The 25,845-nt window shown below is 39.4% G+C and overlaps 2 protein-coding genes across 2 annotated transcripts in view; one reads left to right on the forward strand and one right to left on the reverse strand.

Moving 5' to 3' along the window:
- The window catches only part of slc45a4a (solute carrier family 45 member 4a), a 53,762-nt gene extending 34,244 nt beyond the window's left edge, over positions 1-19,518 (forward strand). The window contains exons 4-16 of the mRNA XM_028035759.1: positions 4,349-4,537; positions 7,319-7,498; positions 7,578-7,768; positions 8,113-8,290; positions 8,383-8,844; positions 12,934-13,205; positions 13,305-13,466; positions 14,176-14,275; positions 14,363-14,443; positions 14,521-14,651; positions 15,054-15,122; positions 15,673-15,827; positions 16,233-19,518. Of these exons, the coding sequence (XP_027891560.1) occupies positions 4,349-4,537; positions 7,319-7,498; positions 7,578-7,768; positions 8,113-8,290; positions 8,383-8,844; positions 12,934-13,205; positions 13,305-13,466; positions 14,176-14,275; positions 14,363-14,443; positions 14,521-14,651; positions 15,054-15,122; positions 15,673-15,827; positions 16,233-16,413 (2,351 nt within the window). The 3' untranslated portion in view covers positions 16,414-19,518. The remainder of the gene's footprint in view (positions 1-4,348; positions 4,538-7,318; positions 7,499-7,577; positions 7,769-8,112; positions 8,291-8,382; positions 8,845-12,933; positions 13,206-13,304; positions 13,467-14,175; positions 14,276-14,362; positions 14,444-14,520; positions 14,652-15,053; positions 15,123-15,672; positions 15,828-16,232) is intronic.
- LOC114155723 (G-protein coupled receptor 20) lies at positions 19,017-24,717 on the reverse strand. The gene is made up of 3 exons (XM_028035760.1): positions 24,257-24,717; positions 23,990-24,122; positions 19,017-22,605 (listed from the first exon to the last, which is right to left on the reverse strand). The coding sequence occupies exons 1-3, from the start codon at positions 24,496-24,498 to the stop codon at positions 22,021-22,023; spliced, it is 960 nt and encodes a 319-aa protein (XP_027891561.1). The 5' UTR covers positions 24,499-24,717; the 3' UTR covers positions 19,017-22,020.
- Between the last annotated feature and the right edge of the window lie 1,128 nt (positions 24,718-25,845).

Raw genomic sequence — 25,845 nt, forward strand, 5'->3', positions numbered from 1 at the left:
AAATTTGTGTTAGTGTTTGTTCCAGTTAATTTGGAATGAACTTAATTCAGAATATGAGACGATACACAACTGAAAAAGCTGCCTCCAAATAACAAAGCGTGTGTAAGATATGTGGCTGCCTCAGGCCACTGCGACATCTGCGCACGTGTTCAACAATATGACCAACTGGCCAAAGCGCTTAACTGTTATCAATGTGTTATTTTTGTGTGTGTGTGTTTTCATCCTTCTGTTTTATGCATGCAAAATAAGTTGCATGAGCTAAGTTGTTAATGCTACATCCTTTGTATACAAGTAAAATAATGTAACATGTGAGCTTCAGTGAGGGGACTCTAATCTGAACTTCTACTAAAAAACACAACACTCTTTCTACAAGTTGTAGATTTGAAAACAAACGGAGGTTGTTACAGTTGATTTGTTTTTTTCCTTTAGTGTTGGATAGACGTAAAGAAAAGCACATAGAACCTGTGCAGATGCTGATGAATGGTCGCTTTGTACTCCAACAGCTGCACATTGAACACCATTATTTTTGCTGTGTTCATGGAGGAAATGTGCATAATAATTTAAAAAAGGGCTTGATGATGGATGAGGCAGTTGTTATTTTCCTCACAATCAGTGAGTCATATAAACTGTTTCATTCAGACTCTCCATACTTCCGATTCCGTCTTTCGCATTTCCTCCTCTTCTCACCTTTATCCTGACTCTCTCCACCCTCCCTTTTCTGCACCGTTTGATGTCAGCCCTTTCTCACACTCCTCCTCTCCGTTTCCTCCTAGACCTCTGCTTTTTTTTTTTTGTACTTGTTTCTTTTTCTGAAATACTTCCTGCATCTTGATACTCTCACTATTGTTCCTGGTGCACGTGTGTGTTTGCACATACAGTACCAGAACTGTGTGGGAACTGAGTTTTCGGATTGTTGGGAACAGAGACATGTCTTTATTTACTACATTTTGTCAGGTTTTTTTTGTATTGTGTGGGAACTGTTTACTAGAAACTGTTTTCCTGTTTTGATGTTGACAAACCGATTCTTATCTGTTGTTTTGTCCCATACTTTTATGGGACCACTGATTTTGTTGATGTGTGTGTCTGTGTGTGTGTGTATATTTTTAAGCTAAATACAGAAACAAACCTGGAGATAAAAAGTCTAAACAAGCCCCTCGACAGGAAACACTTTGTAAATGGCGCGGCCTTATTAGGTGATGGAGACTCTGTGGTGACAGAGTTCCCAAGACTGTGTCACTACAAGCGGCAAAGGTTGAGTCCAGTTTGCAAAGCCCTCAGGAGAAAGGCAGAGGTCAACATTTGTAAAAGACAATGGGAACATGACCTGTGTTATCTTAAATTGGGGAAAATGTCTCTCCACTGCATGATTCTGGCTATTCACAGAACTGTCTGTGCAGGACTTTAAATGCAAAACTGTTTTATTTTATGTGTAAGTTACACTAGCTTTTTAAATGTGACATCATGGTTTTAATAAGCTACCGTTAGATTATTTATCTCAAAAAGTGGAAGGCCTTCAGGGTTACAGCGCCTCCTTCTGGTAGTTTAAGAAAATGGCAGTTAAACAACTATCTTTTATCTAGCTCACATGTGTTAAACTCCAGGCCCGTGGGCTAAATCTGCTTTTTATGTGGCCCTATAGATTCTAAACTAAACACTAAATGTGCTTAAATATTATGTTATCACTCAAATCAATGCAGTTTTTATCTGTTTATGCCAAATTATATCAATCAGTCCCTCCAGTTTCTTGAGAATTATTGTATATCAACAAATTGTGCTATATGAAGGGGAGTTTGTTGCAGATTTTTCTCAAAAATTGTAAAAATGTTCTTACTTGTACTAAACAGTTGCCTCAGCTGTAATTGATGATCTATACAGCGAGTAATTAAAAAGTCGCATTTACCAACATAAATAAGCACAAGTATCGCAAACACTTTGATTTTTAATGCAAAAAATCCCAAAAAGAATCACAAAATCCTGGAGGGACTGAAAAGATGTTCAATAATATTTAATCTTTAAAATTCTATGATTTTTTTTTTTTTTACCAGTTTGTGAACGGGTTTTATCAATACATTGTGGTGCAACTGGCCCTCTAAAAGCATTCATGATCTTGATTTGGCCCAAAACAAAAACGAGTTTGACATCCCTGCTTTAGCTGTATTAAATAACGTGTGTAATTAGAGGAATGAGGTAAAACTAGCACAGCTGAATCTAAACCTAAACTTGCTCTCCCCGATACGTATAAGATCGCATTAGCACTTCAACACAGCAAGCTGCCACAAGTAGCTAGAAAAGCAGAAGTATAAAAGCCTCATAAATTTAAAAAATGTAACCCAAAGTAAAAAGGAAGCTCTATTGACAAATCTAATTTCCCATTTCAGTTACATATAAGCTAAAAGCATATTAACACACAAGCTAAACCAAATTATATCTATAAAAACAAATGGGTTTGTTTAACTTGCAGATATCTTCTACTTAAATAACATCGCCTGTCTTTCTATCATCACCAATGATAGATGAGGGTTTCGGAAGCAGCTTAGCAAAAGTGTTTCTTTGCTGCTATTATTCAGAGATATTGACAGCATGTGTGTCTTTCCATATGTTTACAGCACACAGTCCATTTAGCCAAAGCTATTTTCATCTGTCTTTATGTTTAAAAGCCTAAGCTTGATGCTGGGAAGTTAGATCATATTAATAATTTAAGAACTGATGACAAATAAGGTCAGATTTACTCTCCTTTTCCTTTGGGAATTTTACACAATCAACATTATTTAAATTTAGACATTTCATATGTCATGGCTAAAACTGGCTAAAATAAGAGCATTGGTTACAAGTGCAGTGCTGTGCAAAGGTTTGAAAATCATCCCCATGTTTTTGACTGCAGATGAGTCCAAATTTGTTTGATTCGTCTTATTAAAGCTTCTCCAGACTTTGTGAATGTCTCCTAAAGTTGAGCTTTGTAATTTGGTTGTTTTTCACCTGAACATGGCAGCGTCTTGTGCAGTATGTTCTTAACAATATGGATAAGAAATTTAAGAAAGTTAACTAACAATCTGACACAGCCTGAAATATGCTTATTTGTCCAATTCGATACTGTTTGCATGCTAAGATTTTAGTTAAAGTGGTGAAGTACTGTACTAAGAATAAGTGAAAAAAGTCAACAACTAAACAAAAATGTCCAGAAAACTTTAAAAGAATTATTGATCAATACCATTTTCAGATTTTTAGCAAATTTGAAATTGATGTTGCTAAAACATTGCGTTTTTGTTTAATATTTTATGGGCATTCAGCTAAAGGAAATGGAACAAAAAGCAAGCAAAGTCAAAATACACAAAATGTTTAAGTATAAACAATCAAGTATCAATCCTATGCTTTTCTTTCAAAGGCTGCATTTGTGATATTTGAGGGAAAAAAAACAACAAAAACATTTTTCAGATTTATTTAATGATAGAGTTTAAAAATCTTACTGGAACTTGTTGATTCATTTACCCTCGTTGTGTTGATTCAGTCTGGAATGAATCCTCCGCCTTTGCGTAATCCGAAAATGTTAACAAGGTTAACAAAACAGAAACAAATAGGTTACTGTTCATGTCACTAAACATTGTAGCCAGTCAGGTGCATCTTGATAGTTATGGCATACAAATACAGAAAGGTCAGCTACAGAAGGTTAAGAACCGGAGTGCTGTACCCAAGCATTTTGATGGAAAGTTGAGTGGAGGTTGTGTGTTAGAAAAATGTGCCCAAGCAAAAGAGATTAACAAGACTTTACATGAGTCCAAGACAACTGCACAACTGCTGCAATGCTTGTTTTAAACGTCTCCTGAACCAACATCACAAGCATCTGTGGTAGAAAAACGACTGCTTTCAGATCAAAATGATTTTGCATTTCAAAGGAAATTTTAAATCCCAGAGTTGGGATGCAGAGCAGTAAAGTTAGCCTTGTTGCCTTGCATTTAGCGGTTCTGGGTATGAATCCCAGGTACTGAGTACATAATAATGTCTTGTAAATGGAGGTAGAACAGAAATAAACTCTTGAAATATATTGTATCTGTATAATATAAGTTTTATTCCTAAATTGAATTACTTTTAATGTTGATATCCTAAGTAAATTAGATGCACATGTTGCCTGCTGTGAATGTTTCCATCTAACATCCAATGAATAATCACGTTCATCTTGTCACATGTAGTGTAAAATTTCTTTGGTTTCTGGTTATTTTTTGGTTTTAAAATGTAAATATCAACACTTATTTTTTTACAAAAAGCGCCTTCTGCCCCCTGCTGGTCAAAGCAGGAAAACAAAAACAACCGTTGTCTGATTTAACTTGGGGAATGTCTGCTTGTCCGTCTACAGGTCTTCCGGAGCAGTACTACAGTCTGACCTGGCTCCTCAGTCCGGTTCTGGGCCTCATGTTCACGCCGCTGATCGGTTCGGCCAGCGACCGCTGCACTCTGCGCTGGGGCAGGAGGAGGCCGTTCATCCTGGCCCTCTGCATAGGAGCCCTGATTGGAGTGGCGCTGTTTCTGAACGGGTCGTTGATAGGTGAGCACAGGGTGTTTATTGTTGTAAAACTGAGGAATTCCCTTTATATATATATATATATATATATATATATATATATATATATATATATATATATATATATATATATATATATATATATATATATAAAGGATGCTAAATTAAACCCCTGCAAGTATCTAATAAATGCACTTTTTGTACACTAATATTATCAAATATTTATGTTATTGTTTTTAAAGTTAAATGAACAGTTGCTTTTGATATTAAACGTTCAGGTCATTTTTCAAATGTTTTACATGATTACAAAAAAAAATTTTTTTTTTTCAAAAATTAAGGAAATTCAAACTGCATGATCCCTCCCAAAAAAACATTTTAATGATCAAAAGTAAATAGTATAAAAAAAATTATTAAAAATATTTAAAACTGTAACCAGCTCATTTTCTTAGTGACTACAGGTTTTTGTTTTGATTTGGTTCTTTAATTCATTTTGATCAAGTTGTGGAAACAAAAATCAGAGAAGTGGGTTAAAATCGAAACATATATTTGAAAATAATAATAGTAATTAAACATAAGAATTGTTATTATTAGATTGCCATTTTTAAACTTACTTTTTGCACATTTTATTATAATACGATTTATCAGCAATGGTTGTGAAGCATTCATTAGATATTCTAATGCTCAATAGAAGAAAGTTTAATGTTTTCCAGAGTCCTAAAATGCAATCTAAGTGCCCAAATCATAGGTACTCTTTCTGGTGACTTAAGTACAAAGTAAATTAATTAAATAGTAACTTTATCCAAATAGCAACAAATAATTCTTTATTGTACCTTTTTTTCACAAGCAGAAATAACAATTATAATTGTTAAATCTGATATTTTCAGAAGGGTACCAACAAACTCTTCATATTGCTGCCTGTCACCTTCCTGTTATCTGTTGAAAGTCTTGTTCTCACTTACAGTTTAAATGAACCACAAACATGTCTTAGTTCCCCATAGAAATTAGTTTTCTCTTAAAAAACTTTTTATGCTTTTGTCCTTTACTTTTGTAATACATAAACTTTAAGTCTTCTGCATTTGGTGTCCACTCATTCATTTACATTTCCACCCAGCAGAATCTACTACTACTACTACTGGCTTTTATTCTTTTCTGAAAGTTGCCATTTAGGTCAAAGCAGGGAACAGGGGGGCAAAAAACTGATTGTAAAAGACCCGTATCAGCAAAGTTGGCATGGGAAAAACCAGTAACCATGTGTGAGAAATAAACGAAAGAGAGCGAATGTGTGTGTCTGTGGTTGTAAATAAATATAAATGTGTGAAAAGCAGCGGGTGACGTGGGAAAACCCGTAGTAACCTGTCCATGACTGTGGCCGTGTGAGTGTGCTTGTGTGTGTGTTGACATGGGAACACCGGAGCCAGCAGTTCACAGGGAAACAGTTCCTGTTTGCTTCCTTCTCTCCACCAATACCGGGTCACTTCCTGTCTGGGTGCCTGGCTAATGAGCACTGTGGCTCCATTGTCTCACCCAAACACACACATAGAAGCACACTCTGCTGCTCCATCTACAAACACTTTCATTTCCTCGAACCTAATGGATCCCAGTTTGAAAAATCATGCTGCGTCACACTGCCTCTCGTATCTTGCACTCACATCCTTACAGTACAGACTTCCGACTCTGCACTGTTCACACATATTCATGCAACTTCTCCCTCGGGCCCCCTGTGAGTATTTTGAGAGGAAAAACAGACGAGGTCACCCACAACATGCAAAGCAGTATGGGAAATGTGACCTGTTTCTGTACTAGCCTAGGTCATGCAGCTGTTAAGTCACAAATAAGTTATTGATCACGTGTGTGTGCAGCTGTGATTATTATCTGGTTTATGTCGACAGACACTCAAATATCAGGGAATGCAGTAGTTGTCTTTGTGATTTTTCAATAAGTTACTGATTAATTGATTGAATAATATTTATCTTATATGTTTATGTTATATATTTTATATATAATTTCCCTTTGGGATTAATAAAGTATTAATTCATTTTAATTTGAGAGAGAAATGTTATTTTGCACAGGAACAAAATAATTAAACTACATACTGAAATTATGTAGAGATTTCAACATTTAATTAAGTTGTTCAATTATTTCCACATTTAATTGTGTATTCATTTACTTTCTTTCTATTTTTCCAAAATACATGGATTATGATCCTTTATGTCAGGATTTTTTCCAAAATGTTTTTGATTTTCTTAAGGCATAAAAAAATGTGGGGAAACAATTTTGTGAAATTTTTTTCTAGGTGATCAGTTGTAATTTTCTCCAAATACAAGGTACTTATTTGGAAAATACATCAGTAGTATTGGTCTTTAGGGGTTACCTGATGTCACAGTATTTGTTTTTTAACCTACAAGAGTCGTCTATAGTGGAAGGAGGGACTGGATATTCCTGAGTTGCTTTTTCATCTGTCTGCCATATTGGATTTAACAAGGATTTTCTAGCACTTGCAATAGATGGCCACTAGTTGGCAGTGTATTGTATGATGCACTAAAGTCCACTTCAGTGGTCTGTGTGCCTTTATAACATAAAAATCCACAAGAAAGACAAGAATATGGCTTTTAGACAGCTGTCCACTGCAGTGACCGCTATGCATGAAAGGGTTCAATTTATTGATATTTAGTTATGAGTAAAAAGATCTTAATTTTTGTTCTTGAGTCACTTAGCTGCTAATGTAGACAACATGTCATTGTTCTTTCTTTACTGATATGTGTTTCTAATCACCGTTTCACTGTTTTCTTTCTTTTGCCCCATCAGGTCTGTTGCTTGGCGACGAGGAAGGCAGACAACCAATAGGCATCGTTCTCACTGTGCTGGGCGTCGTAGTGCTGGACTTCTGTGCAGACGCCACAGAGGGACCAATCAGGGCATACTTGCTGGATGTCGCGGATACGGAGGAGCAAGACATGGCGCTCAACATCCACGCCGCTTCTGCTGGTAAGAGCCAATCCTGTCATTTCAGATGTTGCATATAAACAAACCTGATGCTTATTTCACAACACCTTTATGTTTCCAGGCCTCGGTGGTGCAGTCGGCTACGCTCTTGGAGGTTTGGACTGGACGCACACGTTTCTTGGAGCAATCTTTAAGTCCCAGGAGCAGATCTTGTTCGTTTTCACTGCCTTCCTGTTCACTATCTCAGTGATTCTCCACCTCTTAAGCATTGAGGAACAGCAATATTCGCCACAGAGCAACCGGCTCGAACAGGTACAGAACTGTAGAACTGAGCCAAAGAGTCGAGTCAGCCATTGTTTCCTTATAGTTCGCTTCCAAGGAAACAGATATCTGGTAGCCTGTAAAAAGGTTTGGATCTCCAGGCTTTTCTGTCCATTCACTCCAGTTAGTTGTTGTTCCTTAAACACTTGTTTCTTTCTATTTATTAAAGTTAGAGTTTACTTTACTTGTTTTTGTTAATGACACACTGCGCAATAATTTGTGAAAAGGCATAGTGAACAATATCAACTAAACCTGTTTCCTTTGGAGGAAAACATAAAGAAATTAGAGAATTTTACAAACTTTGTGCCGTATATTTAGAGTTAATCTCATTTCAGGAGAGTCCAAAGTCCAACCACCTGCAGCCGTCAGCTAATGGCAGGCCTGGACTTCTTGCTCCCAACCTGGAAATGATCGGCGAGGATGATACGATAGAAACCTACGACTTCTACGATTACGGTGACGATCATTCAGAGCAAGGAGACATGGACTTTCTGGAAGTAGAGCTAGTCAGAAGTAAGTTCAAACCAGAAGATATGGTTCCCCTTATTGGCATGTCGTCTAAAAATCTTATTTTTTTTCACATTTCCTTCTTGTCATCCTTCCAGGTAAAAGTGACAGCGTTCTCGCCATGGCGGACGCCACCCTCGACCATCTGGACCACGACGCTCTGTTCCTGTGCCACCTGGAGCCATCCATCTTTGCCGAGCGCCTCTCGCCTTACCACGGGACACCCCCGAGGATCCCGTCCTTCTTCAGCCCCGACCACAGCAGCTCCAGTCCGCGGCTCGCCAGCATCAGGCGCAGCAGCAGCGCGGGCAGCGAAGACTTGCTTCGCTCCCACCACGCCAATCAACACACACACACTCCCACGCCCAGGATCTCCCGCCTGTCAGCTTTCCTGCAGGAGATGGAGAACGACGACGGGCAGGAGGCCCTGCTGAACAACCAGCTGAATGAGCAGCGGACTCTGAATGGGCGACTGTTGGCCAGAGTGACGAACGCAGACACAGGGAGTTCAGACAGGCTGAGCTGTAAAGGACAAGCACACCGTGCCGGGATGGTTAAAGGTCAGAACCTCCACACGACAGCGCCTTGCAGAAGTATTCACACCAATTATAGGGGACATATTGTGCAAAATTCACATTTTGCGACAGAACGTTTTTGTACTTCCATTTTGGTCTCTTGTGTTTCTAAAAACATCTCAAGCACTTAAAAAAACAAACAGGGGCGTGCTGTGGTGGCGCAGGGGGTTAGCACGCCCCACGTTTGGAGGCCTTAGTCCTCGACGCGGACGTTGCGGGTTCGACTCCCGGTCCCGACAACCTTTACCGCATGTCTTCCCCTCTCTCCTCACCCTCAATCAATCAATCAATCAAATTTTATTTGTATAGCACATTTCAGCAGCAAGGCATTTCAAAGTGCTTTACATCATTACAAACACAGAAACACAATGCAACATAGAATCAAAAACAAAGCATTAAGTCAAGTTCCATCAATAAATTTGTAATTGATTACATTTCAAATACAATTCTAAACAGGTGGGTTTTTAGTTGAGATTTAAAAGAAGTCAGTGTTTCAGCTGTTTTACAGTTTTCTGGAAGTTTGTTCCAAATTTGTGGTGCATAGATGCTGAAAGCTGCTTCTCCTCGTTTGGTTCTGGTTCTGGGAATGCAGAGCAGACCAGAACCGGAAGACCTGAGAGGTCTGGAAGGTTCATACAACAACAGCAGATCTTTAATGTATTGTGGTGCTAAGCCGTTCAGTGATTTATAAACTAACAACAGTATTTTAAAGTCTATTCTTTGAGCTACAGGGAGCCAGTGGAGGGACTTTAAAACTGGTGTTATGTGCTCTATCTTCCTGGTTTTAGTCAGAACGCCAGCAGCAGCATTCTGGATCAGCTGCAGCTGTTTGATTGATTTGTTGGACAGACCTGTGAAGACGCTGTTGCAATAATCAATACGACTGAAGATGAATGCATGGATGAGTTTCTCTAGATCTGGCTGAGACATTAGTCCTTTAATCCTGGAAATGTTCTTCAGGTGATAGAAGGCCGACTTTGTAACTGTCTTTATGTGGCTCTGGAGGTTCAGGTCAGAGTCCATCACTACTCCCAGGTTTCGGGCCTGATCGCTGGTTTTCAGTTGTAATAACTGAAGCTGTGCATTGACTCTAGATCGTTCCTCTTTAGGTCCAAAAATAATAACTTCAGTTTTGTTTCTGTTCAGCTGGAGAAAGTTTTGGCACATCCACACATTTATCTGTTCTAAGCATCTGTTCAGTGATTGGATGGGCTCTGAGTCACCTGGTGACATCGTAATGTAGAGCTGTGTGTCATCTGCATAGTTATGGTAGCTAATATTATTTCTGTTATAACCTGAGCTAGTGGGAGCATATAAATATTGAATAAAAGGGGTCCTAGGGTTGAACCTTGGGGTACCGCACATGTGACCTTTGACCTCTTTGATGAAAAGTTTTCAATTGAAACAAAGAAATCCCTGTTCTTTATGTAGGATTCAAACCCGTTAAGCACTGAACCAGAGAGTCCGACCCAACTCTCCAGTCGATTCAGTAATATGTCATGGTCAACAGTGTCAAAAGCTGCACTGAGGTCCAACAGAACCAGCACTGTGGTTCTCCCACAGTCCGTATTTATATGGATGTCATTGAACACTTTTACGAGGGCGGTCTCTGTGCTGTGGTGAGCACGAAAACCAGACTGGAAGGAGTCAAAGCGGTTGGTTATCGTTAGGAAGCTAGTTAATTGTTTACACACAGCTTTTTCAATAACTTTGCTGATGAATGGGAGGTTGGAGATCGGCCTGTAATTCTGCATTAGTGATTTGTCCAGATTGTTCTTTTTTATAAGTGGTTTGATTACTGCTGTTTTCAAAGCCTGGGGGAAAACGCCTGATGAGAGCGATGAGTTTACTATTTGGATCAGATCAGTAGCAATAACAGGCAGGACTTTCTTAAAGAAATGTGTGGGTAAAACATCCAGACAGCAGGAACTGGAGCTTAGTTGACTTATAATTTCCTCTAAGGTTTTATAATTAAGTAGTTGAAATTGGGTCATTTTTCCTGTATTTGTTTTGTTTGGGCACAGCATTGGTACTGACTTTATAGCGGATGTACAGATTAATGCTCTGATTTTTTGAATTTTCTCTGAAAAGAAGCTGGAAAACTGGTTGCAGGCGGCAATACATTGGAATTCAGGCGGTAACGTCACAGGAGGGTTTGTGATTCTGTCAACTGTTGCAAATAAAGCCTGAGCATTGTTAAGGTTTTTGTTTATGACATCTGCAAAGAAAGCCTCTCTTGCATGTTTTAGTGTTAAATGATAGTTACGTAGTCTTTCTTTATAAATGTCACAATGAACGTGGAGTTGAGTTTTACGCCATTTTCGTTCTGCCCTGCGGCAGAGTTGTCTTGCAGATCTAACTGTTTGTGCATTTCTCCATGGAGATTTCTTCCTGCCAGACACAACCTTCATTTTAATTGGGGCAATGGAATCAATAATATCTGAGACTTTAGACTGAAAATCATTCACCAACTTATCTACATCATTACAGCTTAAGGGTGAGGAAGAAGAGTAGATTTGATTAAAAGTTTATGCTTTGTTTTCAGTGAGAGAACATTTTGTGATGGTTGCTGTTTGTCCAAGTGGGTTAAAAGATAAACAACTTTCAAAGATAACAGCAAAGTGATCCGACAGGGCGACATCAGTTACAGAGACATTGGAAATATTCACACCCTTACTGATAACCAGGTCCAGTGTGTGTCCTTTAGTGTGTGTTGCTTGTTTGACATGTTGTGTTAGACCAAAAACCTCTAAAATATTAGCGAGCTTTTTTGCCCCTCTGTCTTGGGGGTTGTCAACATGAATGTTGAAATCACCGACAATTATTAAACAATCATAATCAATACATATGAGAGATAGAAGTTCATTCAAGTCAGTAAAGAAATTTTCCACAAAAGTTGGAGTTTTGTATAGAGTTACAGTCAAAGTTCGTTTGCGGCCTTTAACCTCAATTCCAAGATACTCAAAAGAGGTGAAGTGACCCAAAGAGATTTTACAACAATTTATGGTGTTCTTAAATATTGAAGCCACGCCTCCTCCTTTTTTGTGTTTTCTATTCTCACTGAAGAAATTGTAGTTAGGAGGCGCAGATTCAATTAGTACGATCGATTCATTATTATCATTCAACCATGTTTCTGTCAGAAACATAACATCAATATTATGCTCAGTGATGAAATCATTAATTAATAGAGCTTTAGCACAGAGAGATCTTATATTTAAACTCTCCTCACCCTCCTTCCTGTCTGCCTACTGTACAAAAAATACGAGCCACTAGCGCCGCAAAAAAAACAAAAAACAGCCAGCCATTTTTTGGCAATAGATAAAAAAATGTTCTGTGTCTGGAAGATGAGCCATTTCTAACACCTACCAAATGTAGCGTCACATATTAGCCTGTTACCTAGCAACCCCATCAAAGTCCAGCCCATCACCTAGCAACCCAAGAGAAGCTCCAACACATTCGGTCAGCCGGTTTTACTGCTGTATTCGCTGTACAATGGCTGCTGGAAAAGACAAGCGTTTTGTTGTTGACCTACTATTCAGAAACTGAATCTTTTCAAAGATGAACAGTTGTGTAAATATACATGTGTTTGCAGACATTTTCACCTGTGAGTGTAAATGTTGACTTGGGGGCGTGGTCAGACATTGAGTTGGGGGCGTGGTCAGCAGCAACTTATTTGGATTTAAAGTGACAAGAAACCCTAAAACTGCTCAAGATAGACAGAACTGAGCAGACTAAAATCTCATTTTCTAAGAATCAATTCGGCAAAAAATGTAGTGAACATGTTTTGCTTTGCCCATAGACGTATCCTAGAGTGTTCACTGAAGCATAATAGGTCATCCTTTTCACATTTTAGCAGATTACAACCACGAGCTGTAGTGTATTTCACGGGGATTTGATGTGATAACATTATGAATAGCTAGAAAGTGTTAGAAAAATAATATATGGCTTTTAAACTGTTTTACAAATAATTGTCTGAATATGTTATGTGCCTTTGTATTTAGTAAGATATTACACATATTGTTTCTTATTTTTATAAGCTAGATTTTATCTCAATAAAACTGCCGTTTTGTCCAGCCGCCAGCACCGGAGCTCCCATGCGACAGCCGCGCCGCCATCACACCTTCTACCGCCAGCCGTCCTGCACCTTCTCATACTACGGCCGCGTGGGGAGCCACCGTTACCGCTACCGCCGAGCCAACGCTGCCCTCCTCATCAAGCCGTCTCGCAGCATGAACGACCTGTACGAAGTGGAGGCCCGACACAGGAGGCGGAACAGGAGGCGGAGCAGACACCGCAGCGGGAATACGAACTCCTCCAGCGGGGACACAGAGAGCGAGGAAGGCGAGGTGAGGACGTCGAGTTGTAATCAGGCTGTATTTGTCCAGACGATGATTCGCTCCTCGTCCGAGCGCCTCTAACTGGAGATGTTTTGTGTGGTTGCTCAGGTTGAGACGACCGTACGTCTGCTGTGGCTGTCCATGCTGAAGATGCCTCCAGAGCTGCTGCGACTCTGCGTCTGTCACCTGCTCACCTGGTTCTCCATCATTGCTCAGGCAGTGTTCTTCACAGACTTTATGGGACAAGTCATCTACGAAGGAAATCCTACGGTACGGAACTAGCATAACAAACAATGGGGTTTGGCGGAGCAGATATTCATAGAAAGTATTGCCTGAAGTTGACAGCAGTCAGAATAACTTCAGATTTGAGAATAATTTGTGTACATTAGACGATTGTTAAAGAAAAACTTTATTATTTTGTAATCAAATTCAAGATCTAACAGGTTGCCTGTATTTAATGCAGCATAATATAGTTCAGATATTACATCTATTTTGAGATGATTCAAATAGGTCCAAAAAAAACAAGGAAATGCAAAAACATTAAGAAAATATTTTGTGCTTATATACTCAGCAGGGCAAACAAATTGATATAAAAATATATGCATATATATAGTCAAAATCAAAGTTTCTTTATTCTCCAGGGAAGATATTTAGGAGGAACTGAGCGGATATACTGCAGCACGTTACACAAAAGCAATATTAGTAATAACCATAAATAAGTGTATATGCATGCAGACTTGAAAATATAAAATGTAAAACAGGTTAAAGAGAAAGTTCCTAATATAAAATTATTGTAATGTCTGTTTTTTCATGTTTACTACTGATCGAAAGACAATAAAGTTTTATTTAAAAGGAGGCAAACACACCATGTTACCAAACTATTATTTCCATTTAGTTAATGTAAACCAAAAACCAAGCAACCATGTTTAATTTCACAGTGAAATCACTTAACTCACCGTTTCCTCCTGTTTCTTCTCAGGCTCCTGCTAACTCGACCTCATTAGAAAATTACCACAGAGGGGTTCAGATGGGATGCTGGGGGCTGGTTATTTACGCCATGACTTCTGCTATATGCTCAGGTAGCTACACGCATGTATTTAAAATATTCAACATGCTCTGGTATGTTTTCACTTGACATGGCTGAGCCTGCTCGTGTTTCTTTCCAGCTGTTCTTCAGAAGTATCTGGACAACTTTGACCTGAGCATCAAGGTCATCTACGTCATGGGAACTCTTGGATTCTCAATAGGTAAGACGAACTGAGGCTGATGAGCAGAATGAGGTAGAATTAGCTCAACGTAAAATGTTTCTGTCCTCATTCAACAGGAACTGCTATAATGGCAATCTTCCCTAATGTGTATGTTGCCATGGTGATGATCAGCACCATGGGCCTCATCTGTATGAGTATCTCCTACTGCCCCTACGCGCTGCTGGGACAATATCACGAAATGAAAGAGGTGTGGAGTTTTTAATGCTAACATTTTTTTTCTAAAATTTTCAGCTTTATTTGGTTCAGAAACTTTAATTTCTTCTTGAAGAATATAAAAACATACTTTCTTGTCTTCTTTTTGATGGATACATGAATATTTTCTCACCCAAAAACCAAAATTCTCTAGTAAGAGCAGAGGAGGCTGCCACTTTTAAGATGTCAAATTAGCTGGAATCCCGTTTTGAATATTTTATATACTCTGATTTAACAGCATTTTTTATTCATTTAGAATCACATTAGCATTATTATCTTTTAAGAAATGTAAAGCATTTTCACCTATTTAGTTGAATAGTTTTACTCGAGAGGCAGTTGTGCATTTAACTCAGCTGCTATTCAGAAATAATGACTGGCTTTCTTTACCTTCCTGCAGTACATCCAGAACAGTCCTGGTAACTCCCGCCGAGGGTTTGGGATCGACTGCGCCATCTTGTCCTGCCAGGTGGGTGTTCCTAATTAATTTATTCTCCATTAAACACTGTAATTAAGTTCTTCCAAAGTGAAAACAAAACCTTACTTTGAAATATACCAATTAATTCGGACTAAACAACCAAACAACCTTGTTTATGCAGTTATTGCTGAACTTTACAAAGCCGTATTGCCTTTCAAAGATGATGAAATAATAATAATTAAAAAAAGTACAAATGAACTAAAAAGACCTCTGTAATATTTTCCCACGGAAACGGTAAGTTATGGACGACCAATAAAACTTTCCAGACCTGTTGATCCATCTAAAAAAATAGCAAAATACACATTTAAAAATACTCAAGGTACTTTTATTTTGTAGGAGTTATGTGCACCAAGAATTGTTGCACTGGTGTTTTTTTGTTTAAATATACTTTTCTTTCCATTTTCAATAAATGCACTCTAATTAAGATAGGATTTTTCTATATTTTTGAGTGTGAATTATGCTGCAATCATGCAGAATGCTGTAAATGACAGGTCAAAATGAATTATATTATAATGTTAAAATACTGATGTGATTTCTGCAGGCTTACATCAGTCAGATCCTGGTGGCCTCAGCTCTGGGCGCAGTAGTGGAAGCTGTGGACAGTGTGATTGTCATTCCCATGGTGGCCTCTGGGGGCTCTCTTCTTGGGTTCTTCACCGCCTGCTTCTTGGTCATTTACCCAACACCAAACAATGGGTGAGAGAAACATTTTTCCCTCTTAGGTCAGGTGACAACGTCCACCTGAAGAGCGGTACTTTAAACTAAATAAATAAATTAGGTGAGATTTTGGTTTTAATTTATTTGCAAAATGAACAACAAAGACCTAGTTAGAGTTTACCCATTTATTAAAAAGTGACCTATATCCCATTCTTGTTGACAATAGACAAGAAATTTATCTTCAACATAACCTTGATTGTAAACTTGACCCCAGACTGCAGGGGGTAAAGATAGAAAATTGAAAGAGCTAGAATGGGATAATGTCCTAAATCTACCTAACAACCAAATGTTTGAGGCGGTTTTCCATCCATTAAACTTTAATCCAGGAACTAAATAGGATAATTTCCCCACAATCCAAACGGCTTGTCATTGTGTTTTTTTTAGGGAAGTGGACTCCACCAAATCTTCAGAGAAACAGGCCTTGACAACGGTGGAAAACCCAAGCAGCAACGAAGGCCCCGTTACCGTGGTGACAGAGAAACCTACCTTCCTGAAGCTCAACAAGGAGGGAAAGGCGGCCACCACCACCACTTCCTGTCACGTGGAGAATGAGTCTGCTCTGTGATTGGCTTGCAAAATAGAGTAAATTGACCATCGGAAGTGAATCGTTGGATGAGACTAAAATGTTAGCTTGGTCCTTCTCTGGGTTTTTGCTTTTTGAGACACTAAATAATTCAATCTGCTGTGAAGGCCGGTGTCGCGTCACATCAACTGGTCCAAGTTCTTCTTCAGCAATCGGCAGAAGTTGGATCGACACTCAGGTGTATCCGAGTCATCCAGGATGAGGCTGTTTGTGTCTCTCAGGGGTTTCTGAGAGGAAACTTTAATAAAAACTCTTTCTGGGGTCAGACGGACACCTTTACTCTGATCACTGCTGATGAACATTAGTCCTTAACGCTGCAATCATTACAAAAAAAAATGCTGAACATTGTTCTTCCTCAGCCTGGAGTCAACTTGATCGAACTTTCGCTGAAGCTGATGGATGTATTTGTCTCCGGCGGAGGCACTGCGTTCACCAAAACAACAAAGCACTCAGCTTTGCAGGACTTTTCCGGCGCTCTGCGACAGTAGCTTTAAGACTCTAAAGACTTTTGGAAGAGGTGTTTCTGATCCTCTGAGCTCAAAGCCTGGTACCTGGGGAATATTTATCACTCTCTCCCCTGAAGTCAATTGCAGATGTTTTGCTTTTGCTCTCTTCCACATTGCAGCAATTTTTGTCTGTCTGTTTCTTGCATGGCAAATATGATATATCATATGATCTGCTCTGAGGAAAAGCAAGTTTATTTGATATAATTCCAGAAAAGAAAAAGCAAGGTATGCAGTTTACTGGGCATTACAATCCCAAATATTGTTCCACTGACAAGTCAGAAGGTTTTGGTTTATCACAGCTAAGCTACATGCTGCAGGTTTATTAAGCAGAGACAAAAGAAAAAACTTACCAGCAAACTGGTTTGAGTCAGCTTTTACAGTAGGCTGCAGGGTTCAGCAAGAAAAAAAAAGGTTTATTTAAAATCACTTTTTGCAGGTTTAGAAAGGAAGCAGCAGGATGGAGACCAGAGAAGTGCAAAATAAATCTGTGTTGAGGGTTACGATCAAGTTTTTTACTGTTCATCGTTAATGGGTCAAATTTAAGAATTAAAAAAGCATATTGGCAATTGTAGTAGCATTTGGATGGAGAATAAGCTTTTTGGTTATTTTGATTCAACTAAGAATGGGTTCTTGTTTCTGTCCTGGACCTCTCAGAGGGCTCAGCCTTGCTGTAGTATGAGCGATGCCCCACATAAATACGCACTTGTTACGAAGTGCGTATTTATGCAGGTATGCATAAATACATGCAGGTATGAAAAGCAGTAGAGTGCAGATAAAGAAGTGAAACTAGCAATAAAAATATTACTTCAACCAGTTAAACCAGATTAGTTTTCTTCTGTATTTTCAGGCACAGTGTACACAATAGACAACGCCTTGTAAAAGTATTTGAACATTTTCCACATTTTGTCTCTTTACAACCTTAAACATCAATGCGTTTAACTCTGGCTGGAGTGTTTTGTAGCCTGAAATTGCCAACAAAAGTATAATTGGTATAAATACTCTTTCTAGGTTCTGTAAATTCGGTGAGCAGAGGTATTTGTGCTTATGGGGAAAAAGAAAAGGAGATATGGGACAATGACAGATAACCTGATGCGCTACTTAAGTTGAATCTGTAAACACAAAGGCAATACCATATTTTGAATTAAATGCATGGACACTCAACTTCACCAGGGTTCTGGAGATTTGCATGCTACAGCAGCAATTTGCACGTGTAGAACACCAAAGTGTGACTCTGTACAAATGGCTCAAACCCTTTTCCTTTGTCGTCCTAACTGGTCAGGGGCCTAGAATTTTTAACGCAGTGTCTTTGTTTTTTTTTTTTACTTGAAATGTGTGAAAACATGCACTTTTGAGATGGGCATGTGCTGCAGTCGGTCTGCACTCTAAAGAAGCTTGTAACCTTTTCGCTTCCAGTTTTGCACAAAGCGGCAGACGGCGTTTGTCGTCATTTTTCAAGCAGCCGAGACGCTCAGACGTGGGATTGTCCTTCGACATGAAGCTCCTGTTTTCTTGTTTTTTTGATGAGACGCTCTGGGCCGCAAATACTTGAAGTGCAAGTTGAGTGTTTCTACTCCCTTTGTAGCGAGAAAGTGTTAGAAAGGTGTTTGTTTTTTGCCTTTTAGATGAATGTTCAACCAGCACGGCCCCACCAGTGGCCTGCTGGGAGATTGAGTTCTTAACCTTTGATTCCATCTTGTGACTAAAATGAATGTGAGCTGATTTCAGCTGAAATCGTTCTTGTTTCGGATGTTCGAGTCAGGGTGAGCGTGCTGATATTGCATAGAACTTGCACATAAGTTTAAAAAAAAAAAACAGCAACACAATGCAGTGGAGTTATGTTGCAGAAGACAGAACTAACTGTGGATATTTATTTTTTAAACTTTAGCTTCTCTAAAGCGACAGCTTCACTTAGTGTTGAGAAGACAAAGGTAAAGCCATTTTATTTGGTGTCATGGGGGACGCTAAAGGGGTAAACTGGAGTGTGTCTGTCGGGGTGTGTGGGATGTGATGTTCACATTTAAAGCAGAAGACAGGCTTTACAAACCGTCATCTCAGTGTTTGTTTTTGGTTCTTGTTCTGTTTTTTTTTTTGCAAACGCCTGGTTTACACTTAACTCTGGAAACGTCCGCTGCAATACTGAAATACAGGTCTCTGTTTTGATGTAAAAAAAAAAAAAAAATGGTTGTACTTGTTTTCTCGGGCTGAGCCACTCGCAAGTTTAGCTTCTGCACTTTTCCAGTGGCCACTATGTTGGTTTTCCTGATGGGTGCATGAATGTGGAGACTCCGTGAAGCTGTTTCTGTTATTCCAGCGAGCAGCGAGTCGCTGCAACCTGTCGAATCTCAAGAGTGTGGCTGTACCTCGAGTGCTTTGTGTGGTTAACGGCGGAGGAGAAAAATGCCTTTATACTCTGATTTTAATAGAGATTAAATCAAGACAGATATTTAAAGAACGGGAAAGCAGTTATATGCCGTGTAATTAATAAATATATACATATATTATGCCTTGTTCACTGAAAAGATGTAAATATGTGTCTCTTTTTAGTTTATTCTTTTTTGTTGCTATAAAAAAGATGATTATTTTTGTTAGTAGATCTGTTTTCTATATAAAGCCTGAATATTTCTCTCTGAATAAATATGCTTGAGCCTCCATAAAGTAACACTCTGAATAGACACTGTATGGAAAACACCTTTAAAATCAACTAAGTAAATAATCAATTGCTTCTCTCTTGCCCTTTTCACGTTTTATTCAATTGGACAAAATACTTTTTCTCCAATGACTATTGCTTCGATTCACAACTATAATCTTAATGTACAAAAACATAAAAGCATATTTAATTTATTATGCTTTTAGATAATTATACACAAAAACTCACAGAGGCACCAAACTTCCAGTGATTGATCATCATCGGGTGTCCTACAACACCCAATGGTCAAATAATGACATCACTTAAGCCACGCCCCCTGAGAACAGAAAGTGTCATGTTTTACTGTGAACGGTCACCATCTGACCCCTTTGCCCTAATCAAATCAACATGAAACTGTGTCAAGAGACAGAAGATATGTTGGTGTGTTGTGGATTCCAACCCTGACCAGTTTTGATGGAGCAGGCGGGCGTGGCGGCGTGGCGAAGTGACCTATAACGCCGTTGCCATACGTTTGGCTCTAAATTCCACAGTTTCAAGCTGAGCTGCACCAAACTCACTGGGATGGATCCTCATCCACCAGCCCACAGGAATCCATAACAATCGTTGGTGGGTGTTGCCTATTTTCTCTACAGCGCCCCCTAGAATATTTTAAATAATCAGCCCCAAGCCATGCTTTAACCCAGAATTATGAAACTTGGTACACATCTGTATCTTGTCAGGACCTATAAAAAAGTCTCTTGGAGCCATGGTCCAAACACAACAGGAAGTCGGCCATTTTGGATCAAAGTCGCCATTTCCTCTTTTTTATAGATGCCACATCTGATTGAACTCGTCCTACAGCTTTTAAGATACAGACTTCAAACTCAGTCAGCAGTTTTGAGGCAATGAAGGTCAAAAGTTATCAGGATTTTTTGTACATCAAAGCATGTGGGCGTGGCTGAGTGTCAAACTTTGACTATTCGCCATGAAACATCAAGGTGCAATAAGTTCCACATACAAGGTCAGAGCTTCATCAGACTTGCTATGTCTCACTACAGACCAGTCCTCATCACATTCACATGGTCAATTGATGACATCACCTTAGCCCTGCCCCCCTCCAACAGGAAGTCATCTGTTTTTTTCTACCGTATGTCTTACTTTTACTCTATGATTCATTTGGGTTTAATCCTGTGCCAACTGACATAAAATGGCATGATGATGAACTCTGTCAATGCTGGCTGAACCGTATTGGCTGTGGCCGAACGGCGAATTGCAATCTCTCGTCATATGCATACGGTCGTCTCTAAATCACACATGGATCATCCGATTTGGACCAAACTGGATATGTATGACCTTTGTTCACCTCTAAAGAGTCCAATAGCATTGAACTGTAATTTGACTCCGCTGCACCCCCTAGGTTTTTCTATCACCTATATCTCCTCAACACAACAGAATATCTGCACCAGATTTTTGGTGCATCATCAGGGAGTACTGCTGATCGCATCAGTGTGTATCGCCTGGCTGACGGGTGCGGGAACTGCGTGAGAGCATCAGCGGTGGCTGGCGGGCGGCGTCGCTGGAGCTTCCACGGTCGCCTGGAGGCCGGAGTGGCGTTAATTATAATTATTACCGTAATTACTTTTAGGTAATTCATCCTGTATCATCTGGTAAGGAGAAAAACAATGGAAATAAGCTTTGGCTGTTATTGGGTACATTTACTAGTTGTTTAAAATGAATGCAGAATGGATTAACCAATTAAAATAAATGAAATTATTAGTATATACTATTTGTTGCATGTTTCATGAAAAGCAACGTGCCAAAGCAAATCACACACAAAAAAAGAATAAATTAAAAGTAAAATCTGATCAGTGCACATTATAGTAAACTTTTAGCAACTGAAAACAATAAAAGCTTTTCTGATGGCATTGAAATAAAATAAAAGCAAAAGCAACATTAACTATTTTTTTCTTACTTTATTTCCATAATTTTATACTTCGTGTGTGTTTTTACATCTATTTTAATTTGGCATATATTTATGATTGTTACCATGTGTTTTTTTTTTCTTACTAATTTGACAAAAGATGGATTTTCTTATGGATTAGTGCCAGTTAATGTAGATGGGTTCTGAGTTTCCTTTCAAACTTCAACCTTTATTCTCCTGCTCCAGCCTCAGTTAAGGTATTTAAAGATAACCTACATTGTTTTAAAAGTAATCTTTGATCTAATTAGACGCTCTCTAAACACGTGAAAATGCTCTATTTGTACTGTTTTAATGTGGTGAACGTCTGGGGAACTTTGGTGTTTATTTGAAATAATGGCTGATACTCGAATAAGCACCATTTAGTGGCGAATGAGCCTAAAAACATGTAACCATGGTGATTAAGACGTCCGCTTGATCTCTCTTTGAGTCTGGGTGAGTTTTTCTCCCCGGGTTCTGGTGAGGAATGCTCCATCTCTCTACGCCGACCGGTCCACGTCGGCTGCAGAGGCCACTGTGCTGCTCAGGGTGAGTGCGGCCACGCTGTGAGCTATCGCCAGGGCCGTACCCGGACATTTCTTGACTGAAGTCTGCTCCCCTTCTGCGCCGCTTGAAACCTTCAAGTCTCTCTCCGCCGCCGTCCTTCTCCTCGTCCTCCACATCCCCCTGAAGCTGTCGGTCACAAAGCAGTACACCACCGGATCCAGGCAGCTGTTGAGGCTGCTCAGGCTCACCGTGAGGTGATAGGCCAGCACGTTTCCCGCCCCACGCTGCCCGTCGCTTCCTCCTGCCAGCCTCACCTGGAAGTAGACCAGCACCTGGCGGAGGTGGAACGGCGTGAAGCAAATGGTGAAAACCACCAGGACGGTGGCCAAAAGCCGGACGGCGCGACTCCTCCTGGCCCTGCTGTGCCGAGGAATCAGTCCGCGGCGCGAGGAGAGGAAGCAGGCGACGCGGACGGTGAACCCCACCACAGCCAGCATGGGGAGGAGGAACTCCAGGACAGTGAGGTAGAAGTGGGTGGGGAGGCTCACACAGGAGGAGTTGAAATTTAAAGCGCTGGTCTGCAGGAAAAAGAAGAGAGAAATTCAGCCAGGTTGTTCAATTCAATTCAGTTTGTTTACATGTATAAAGTGCCAATTCACAACAAAAGTCATCTCAAGGCACTTTACCAAAGCAAATATATACTGTATATACTGCATATCATTTCAATTCAGTTATAAATACATTCTAGTTGACCCTACAGTGCCATAGTTTCAAATGTTTGTATAAAGAAACTCAGCAGACTGCATAGAGTCACTGACTTGCAAGCAGTTTTCACTGGTAAAGAGCTGTTTTGTTGTACCGGTAATTAAAATTAAACATCACAACTGGAGGCAGCAGGGATAATAAAGTAAAAGATATGCACCCTTAATGATATGTAAGTCACTTTCAGAGGTTTTGTTTGTTCAGTTGAGCTCATATTTTGTGCTTTTCAGTTGCTAATTGAAGACACTGCAATGCATACGACTTCTTTCTTAGCCTTTATCTAAAGTGGCCCATTCTATAATGCCTGCTATTTTTTAAATTATATACTAGCTTGAACACTGTACATATGAGGCATAATACATACAAAATTATTTGTGTTGGTTGTTTTGTATTATGTCTATGTGATGCTAAAATAATAAACAGTATAGTGTTAACTGGGAATATAAAAGTCATAGAATATTCAGCAAAAAAATTACACAGATTTACAAAATTAGGAGTGATGTATGAACATTTAAATATAAAAATACTTGTGGAATTCAGATATTGGTTTAAAGTTACATTTTAGACTCTATTTTTACATATTTATGCTTAAAGTCGCCCAATAAACCCGGAAACACTATAACTTTGGTTTTTGTAATCACATAAACACAGACGTAATGATCAGCACATTTCTGTTTACAGCTGGTTTATGAGCTGCTAAACAGAGATGTACAACTCTGGAAAATAATTAAGAGACCACTAAAAACATTATCAGTATCTCTGATTTTACTCTTTATAGGTTTATGTTTGAGTAAAATGAACATTCTTCTTTTATTCTATAAACTACTGACAACGTGTCTCTGAAATGCCAAGAAATAATTTTGTATTTATTTGCAGAAAATGAGAAATGGTCAAAATAACAAAACAGATTTAGTGCTTTCAGACCTCAGATAATGCAAAGAAAACAAGTTTATATTCATTTAGAAACAACAACACTAATGTTTTAACTCAGGAGGAGCTCAGAAATCAATATTTGGTGGATTAACCTGGAGGTTTTCAATGGGGTTCAGTGCAGTGGGCTCTTAATTTTTCCAGAGCTGTAGATAAGATCTGCATCGTGATATCTGTCAGGTGTCCAACTTAAATATTCGTCAACTTTGGAAATGGCGACTTATGATGCTCTGTTTTTATTGTCTCTGACTGCGAAGTGTGAAGCTTCACCTGGAAAGAGTAGGTCACCACAACTGCTATGAACCAGACGCCGGCGCTGACGCACTTGGCTGCTCCGGTTGTCCTCCATCGATGCAGAGTGCTGGCGGCGTGGACGACAGCGAGGTATCGGTCCACGCAGATACTGAGAAGATCAGCATCACATTTCATTAGTTTAACTCCCATCTCTTTACTCCGAAAGGTTAAATAGATGGTGCATGTTGTTTGACTCTGATTGTAGAGAACATTTTGCTTTCAGTTTTAGTAAAGTCCCCTTACCTGGTGAGAAACAGGATGCTGCAGTACATGTTGACAAAGTAGCTGAAGGTGTGGACGTAAGAGCAGGCCACGCAGCTGCCGCCGCTGTGGTACAGGGCGATGCGGGCGGGCAGCGACAGCGCCACCAGCAGGTCAGCGACTGCCAGGTTTATGGTGTAAACCACAGAGGCCGAGGAGCGAGTGGAGATCCGGCAGAAAACAAACAGAGCCAGACTGTTGAGGACGACACCAACCACCAGCATCGCACAGTTGCAAACCTGCAGCAAGGAGGGAAAGACGCGGCTCGGGTTTAAATGTTTGCATCCGGTTTATTTCTGAATGTTTCTGAATGACTGGGGGAAAAAAAATCATAGATGATTGATGACAGCCTCATTTATCACCTCACCATCAGAAAGACCCAGACAGAGTAGAATTCATACTGGTACAGCTGCAAATCCAAGTGTGTTAACTTGTGCAGGTACAGCGCCCCCCACTGTGGATCCCAGGGGCTGCAGTTAGTTTGGGACGAGGTGAGGAGCAGCTGAGGGGCCTCGGTGCTCCTGGAGGAGCTGATGTTGGCGAGGTGGAGCTCCATCGGCACGAAGAAAATCAACAACTGAGAGAAGAGGAGGACAGAAATGACGAACATGTAGCGTTGCTGTTGAATAAAAGCAGAAATTAATAACAACTTTTCTCAAATGTGCTCATTTATTCTGCAAACCGACTAATTCAACATGTAAAATGACTCCTGGCTTTGTTTACATCCCTGTCTATTAATCAAGTATTTGCAAAGCTGTTGTGGACAAAACTGTTACCAAGCACTCTTCAGGTAAAATCACTCAATCAGGTTTATTTATAAATTGTGCACAACTCAGAGAGCTCAGAGGACAATCAATAATGCAGCAAGTTATTCTGTACCTTCAACAGGTACAGAACGTTTTCTTCTATTGTGTCAAAAGGGACATGAATACCAGCAACAACAAAAGACTTACAATACATTTTACAGTGTGACTAAGAAAAACAAGTATATTTTAGTGCATTGTTCTGATTTCTCTGCTTTATATAAGGTTTTAGTGCTTATATAAAAATAAAAAATGGCTATTATTAAATTTAACCTTTGGAAAACTTGCAGCCTATGAATTAAAGCCTCTTATTTGATGTATTTAGCCATGGAAAATCAGTTAATTTATGTTCTTCAGTGTCCTGGTCAATTTCAGAGATAAAAGATGAAAATATGCTCAAGTCGCTTGTATGATTTATTTTATTTATCATTTTCCCAAAGGTTTGTATTGAATTATATGTTTCTACTGAGATTCTGCTCCTTGTTCGGTCAAGTCGATTTAACGAAATAATAAACAAATTTTGTTTTGCATGCAAAAAGTGACAGATAAATGAGTTCTTTGTGTCATTTTTATGTTTTATGGTTCTTACGGAAATTTCTAATGTTTCCATTTCCAAACCTCTGTGTTGGGAGCAGATTTAAACTGTCCTGTTTAAATTAATAAAGACTTCTTCAACTGGTTTATTGCCCTGAAACACAGAGACTCAATTTAGACCAGACCAGACATTAGAACCCCTCGTCTTATAAACATCACCCTCTCACACTGGAG

The sequence above is a fragment of the Xiphophorus couchianus genome, chromosome 13 (assembly GCF_001444195.1).
Source record: "Xiphophorus couchianus chromosome 13, X_couchianus-1.0, whole genome shotgun sequence".
Taxonomy (NCBI): Eukaryota; Metazoa; Chordata; class Actinopteri; order Cyprinodontiformes; family Poeciliidae; genus Xiphophorus; species Xiphophorus couchianus.

Bases quoted from the DNA above. Each gene is read 5' to 3' on its own strand.
- LOC114155723 (XM_028035760.1), bottom strand. From the start codon at position 24,498: ATGCTGGTGGTTGGTGTCGTCCTCAACAGTCTGGCTCTGTTTGTTTTC. The intron at 24,123-24,256 runs GTAAGGGGACTT...TGATCTTCTCAG, and splicing joins AGCATCCTGTTTCTCACCAG to TATCTGCGTGGACCGATACC. The intron at 22,606-23,989 runs GTGAAGCTTCAC...TTTTTCCTGCAG, and splicing joins TGGTGACCTACTCTTTCCAG to ACCAGCGCTTTAAATTTCAA.